The sequence below is a fragment of the Acomys minous genome, assembly GCF_964271855.1.
Source record: "Acomys minous genome assembly, chromosome: 1".
Taxonomy (NCBI): domain Eukaryota; kingdom Metazoa; phylum Chordata; class Mammalia; order Rodentia; family Muridae; genus Acomys; species Acomys minous.
Window position 1 is genome coordinate 29,059,561 of NC_140483.1, and position 6,000 is coordinate 29,065,560.

General features: G+C 42.2%; 1 protein-coding gene across 2 annotated transcripts in view; it reads right to left on the reverse strand.

Annotated features, from left to right (window-relative positions):
• The window catches only part of SELP (selectin P), a 36,264-nt gene extending 31,085 nt beyond the window's left edge, over positions 1-5,179 (reverse strand). For both annotated transcript variants that reach the window (XM_084785970.1, XM_084785969.1), the window contains exon 1: positions 5,081-5,179. In XM_084785970.1, the coding sequence (XP_084642096.1) occupies positions 5,081-5,083 (3 nt within the window). In that variant the 5' untranslated portion in view covers positions 5,084-5,179. The remainder of the gene's footprint in view (positions 1-5,080) is intronic.
• Positions 5,180-6,000: the final 821 nt, after the last annotated feature.

Here is a 6,000-nt window from a genome sequence, read left to right on the forward strand (position 1 = left end):
ATGAATGGGCACATGAAAGAATAATGACCAGGAGATGCCTACACAAAAGATGGAAATGTGTTAAATTAGTAAATAAGTGATAATCATAATTTAGTGCCTATGATGACAATAGAGATTGTGTCTGAGTAAAAAAAAAAAGTGTTGTAGAACACGAGGAAGATGTGAAAAACAATATTCTGGCCATTTACTCTACTCATGAACATGGAAGATGTTTTGAGAGCCGTGCCAAGAAACCTAATGCGCAACACGAGCACTATAGGAAATAAAAGGACTCCTGTTAAATGAGACCTTAGCTATTCTTATCACAAAAACAAAATTAAAAATGAGCAACTATGTGAGACGATGGATATAAATTTGCTTCATATGGCAATTATTTGACTACCTGTACGTATCCCATTACCTCATGCTGTATACTTTAAATATTCACAATAAAACTTATTTTAAAAATGAATTATGTATATATATGTATATATGAGTGAATAATGAAATTTGAAATAAACTAAATGAATCAATATAAGTAAAATAACAATGGCAAAAGAGTGACTGGAAGTAATGCAGATGTGTGCTAAATAAGGAGATATCACAGGAGAGCAAAAATATGTCCCTGGGACTTTCCCTCATTCTACATGATGTGAGAGAAACAGGAGCATGACGGTTCTCTCTCTTACATCCTCAGATGAGCTTGACTGACTCTCTTAACTCTATGAAGATAGGATGTAGGGATAAGGCGAGGAGAAATGGAGATGGAAGGATGCGCCATAGGTGGTATGCCTCAGGAATTCTAAAGGACATGAAATAGCAACCGCTCTTTAAAAGAAAAGCAAGTTTCAACGTAACTTTCTGGAAGGCTCTGGCATGAAAGGACAGTCATACAACCAATGCAAATTCTTCTGATCAAACAGTAACACTGACCTGAGCCCCTTCACCTACATCTCCATGACGACCTGAGCCCCTTCTTCAAGAAGGAGCAGGCAGGAAGGACCAAGAATTTTTACCTTATCTGAACCTTTTACAATAACCTGTCAGCAAATGCTAATGACTTTACGGTCTGGTGAGAAACCTGGACACTCTCCAAATTTTCATTTGAATTGTCTTTTCTGGACCTGAGAAATCAGCCTCTAATTTGCCTCCTTTTTTGAATACTACCTAGTTCTTTCTCCAAAATGCAATCAAAATACTTCTTTCCTTCTTTCTTTCTTTCTTTCTTTCTTTCTTTCTTCTTTCTTTCTTTCTTTCTTTCTTTCTTTCTTTCTTTCTTTCTTGTGCTGGGATCAAACACAGGACTTTATGAATGCTTGGCAAGTGTCCTGCCATTGAGGTATATCCCCAGCCCAGCATGACATGTATAACATAATAGCATCTTGTTTATCTACTACTCAAAAGCCGTCAGTGGTTCCTCATCTGTAAGCAACGCTTTTAAACTCCTCAAGATGCACATAGAAGACCCTTCAAAACATGGCTCCTTCCTGTTTGACTATTCTCTCCTGCTGCTACCTCTCAATTACCTACTTCCTTCTCACAACACCACGGGGCAGTTATAATAAGAGATGCTATGATTTCCATAATGTATTTATGTTGCCTGTGTTTTTACAGCAAGAGTACCCATGTGTATCGACCCTACTCCCCGACTCTTTCATTGTCTCCTTAAAGGAGCTTTGCTATCAAGACCACTTCCTTCTCCACACCAAACAACCACTCTCTTGTTACTCTCTGTGGGTTATTTTCCCATTAGTTATTTCAACAATGACTAAGTTCCTAAAATACCTCAGGGACATTTCCACGGAGAAGAGTTAAAATAAGGAAAATAGGCTCAGTTTCTATCCTCACAGAGAGTACATGATAGCACTACACACACATAAAAATGCAAGACAGTTCGGGTAAGAATTAAAGTAGTATTCTGTGTGTGTGACAGAGTGGCTGGTGAGCTATGTCAGACAGGGACTTGGCAGCAGCCCTCTTCGGGAAGGTGGCATTTAATTCAACAGCAAAATGATCAGAGAAAACTGCCGAGTGGGAAGTGGGGAGAAGGCCGTGAAAGCCTTTAGCACAGGAACAAGTGTAATGTCAAACAACATAAAGAAAGAAACGAAGCTGGAACGGACGGCATAAACACAGACAAACACGACAGGAAAGCAGCTGAAAGATGATGCAGGCTCTTGGAACCAAAGAAGGGATGAGAGCTTAGTCTAAGTGCACAAAGAGTCCAGGGGGCAGCTTTAGGAGAAGTATGATGAGGTCAGAGTGATGTTTAAAATGCATATATATATATATATATGCATATATAAAAACAAAAATAATTTTAAAAAAAGAAAGAAAATTGGGACTCTGGAGATTAATTGGAAAGGTAGCTTGGGGTCAAGTCTTGTGTCAAATGCCAGTCAGCAAAAGGGAGCCAACTTCAGGACTCTGAGTAGAGCAGGCCCATGAAAAGATGCACCTAGCAGTGTTGTCATTGTTAAGTAGGGTCACGAAGCCTGAGCTACAAGATGACAGGCTGTTACCGTGGTAAGAGGGACTGATGTACTGAGCCAGTGACAGTGGAGAAGGGCGGGGAGATAATGACCTCCTCAGGGATGAAGAGCCACACAACCACGGAGTTCAAAGCTCAGATATTGCAGGGCATTGCGATGCAACAGTACCAGTCATGATGCCTTTGAGTTTCTCGATGGGGGGGGGGGAGGGGCAAGATCCTAGCAGTGTCTCCCTCCCGCAATAACACACACAGAGAAAATAAATCGTCTCTAAGTCAAGCAGATTTCAAATAAACATAAGACGAGTCCCAATATCTGACCACTCAGAATCAAAGCTTATATTAAATTAGACTAGTCATACCCATTAAATGTGCTAAATGAAACAGTATCATTAAAATAAAACACTCGGTTAATTTTTTAAAAGACCATACGATCTTAGATGAGTTACATCCCTAAAAATACGAAGTATTTTTCTTTGTGTTTGACATTGTAAAGTGTCTGCTTTGCTTGTCCAGCAGAGGTGGTAGACAAGGGAGTGGCTCTCATTATAGAACCAGCCTCCCCAGCGGTTTTGCTCAGCACTGCCTGCTATGTCAAAAGTCACTTGATTTTTTTGGTGGCTTTACTAAGAACCCTCTCTGTATCAAGTTCTAAAGATGCAGACTGCAAAAAGCTGATTGGCAGCCTAATACGATATGGAGCAGAAATAATAGAAGGACCAGCAGAAACTGGAAGCTGGAGCCTGAGGTGGTTAAAAATTCACACGGAGATCCTGAGCTGCTCCTTGGCCCTCTAAAGCCTTAACAGACCTCTGGATAATTTAACTGTAAGTCCCTGAGCAGGAGCAGTCCCCTGTGAGCTGATTGAACTGAACTTCCTTCTCTCAGGTCCTACCTGAAGGCACTATCCAACCCTGAAGCAGATTTTATACAGAGGCGCTGAGGTCCCTGAACCTTAAAAGCCAAATGTGCTCTTAGAAGAGGAAGAAGTCTGTCCCTGAAGTGTTATGCTCAATCTCAGGGCTGGGGCCTCGGCACCTCATTGCATAGCGCCAGCCTGGTTTCAAGGTGAAAAGCAGGGAGCATCTGAGTAGAGCACAGGAGGGAAAATCTTAAGGGTCTTCTGGAGCCTATCCGGAAGTCCAGGAACCTCCTAAGATTGTCTAGAAAGGTCAGTTTATGCGAATATTTGTATTTTCATCTAGAGAGAGGAATTGTAACTTTCACCAGAATCCTGAACAATGCCACCGTCTGGGCCACTATGTCTTTGAAATAGAAGAGGATGCCAAAAAGAATAGAAGGAAGAAATTGATGATTCATTTGCTTACGTCAAGCAATTCTGAAGAATGATATGCAAAAAGACAGAAGAAATTCCATTTTATGTGCACACACGCAGGCACGCACACACGAGCACACCCACACCCACCCACCCACCCACCCACACCCACCCACACACACACACACACACACACAGGTGAGGTGAGATTCCCCTCCCTTTAAGTACTGGAAAGGTGTATTGCAGTAGAGAGTGGGGCGGAGGGATGTACCATGTGCAAACATGGTTTTTGTCTGTAGCACTGTAGGAAGAAGATACCTAAAAGTTAACACCAGTCTATACACACAAAAGTACCCAAATTATTCGTGTTCTACGCAGAGTCATTACACCAAGTTCAAAGTACATGATTTTCTTTGGCTCTTCCCTCAATCCCCAACCTCACAGAACCTGTGGAGTTTTCTCTCTCACCTAAACATTAGCTAGAACTCGCTAATCGTTTACACATGAGCCTTGGATATAAACGCTCTCCAGTGCAATCTTATTGAATCTTTACTATGATATTGTTTAAGAATGTTATTATTGCATCCCATCTGCAGATGAGGAAACTGCGTTAGTGACACGAAAGATAGAAGTTTACGTCGGAACCATGTGGATATTCTAGGTTCGTCCTAGAAAACTACTGGTACTTAGAAAAAGAGTTAGGAAAGCTGAGAATTAGAAGCCATTCAACTATACATATGTCCCGAGGCTCTTTCTCGGCCTTCTCTTTATCCAACGGAGAAAGGCAGACTTAGCGAAGAGCTGATAGCCTTGCCAAGATCTCCTCCAAGGAGCCCTGCAAGCTTTAGTGGAAGAGCAGCAACTATGCAGAGGGAGAATGAGCCTCTGGATGCAACACCATCAAGTCCTGACAAGCATGTAGTCACGGCTTAAGTGCCTGCCCTGCCCTCTGTGAGCCACAACGGTTCTATTTGTGAAATGGAAATTATCTAAATGCTGGAAGAACCAAAACGGTCAGCCGGCTCTTTAAAATGCCTGCAAACTGGGTGTGATGAAGTGCACCTGCCGGCCTTAGCTATCCAGGAAGCTGAGGCAGGAGAATAGTGAGTTTAATGAGTCAAGGTATCAAGACCCCATTTCAAAGAGAGAAGAAAATGCCTTCAAACTCTAACAGGCTTTATTTATTAATTTATTAATTTTTTTTTTTTTTTTAGTTCAGTATAAAGCCCCGTGACTATAGCTCTTCCTTACTTTCTGAATCTTTCTTCTGTCTGCTTCAGGTACAAAGCACTTCACCTCTTCAACTTCCCATAGAGAGAAAAAAATGAACTTACCATCTCTTTTGCGACTCCACTGGCTTTCCTGCGTCTGGCCAAGCCACACACTTCTTATTTATACTTTTGCTGCCTCCCCTCGGTGTCAGACTGCCTTAAAAAAAAAAAAAAAACCAACTTCCTATTCACTTTCCAGAAATTTATCACAGCCTTTCCCCTAAAGTTTAGAATGTTGATACTGCAGAGGCAGTGTTGGCAGCTTGGCAGGAGCTGTTGCCAAGGGGGCGCTGGGTCACTCCTTCCATGGGAGACTGTCTGGAGACGGGCACAGGTGTGATTCATGCCTGGACATCCCAGAGGGAGGGAGGGAGGGACAGGACCCATGCACCCAGGGGTCAGGTTTCCTTTGATTATGAGATGAGTTTCAATCTAAGGTCGTAAGGTTTGAGAGGCTTGCTTTGAGCTATTCACAAATTCCCAGTGTAAGTTCCAGTTAATGGGAGATGCCAGAGAATGTTTATAATTCCAGTACACTTCTGAAGGGACAAAGCAAAAATAGAAACAAAGAACCAAGCAGGTAGAAATGGGAAAATCCAGTGTGAGTTTCTGACACTCGGGGAATATTGTTGGAAACCGTTTTGAAGTGACAGACGGGATGGGCATGGGATATCTGAAAAGAACTGTTTCTCATGTCAAGAAAGGAAGAATGGAAAAGTGTGGTGGCATGTGCCTATAATCCCAGAAGTCAAGAGATAGACAGAGGAGGATTCTGAGTTCTAGACCAGACTGGGCAGGATAGGCAGGCCCTGCCTCCAGGAAAACAGGAACAGTTAGCATTTTTCTTCTGACAGAGTGTGTGGTGTGCAGGCCAAGAACTCTGCTACTGTGATGATTAGGATTTGGTCCGTACATTTAAACCTCTCAATACCTATCCTTATTCCAAGTGTAGTCATCCATTGGGCAAAGGAATGAATGAATGA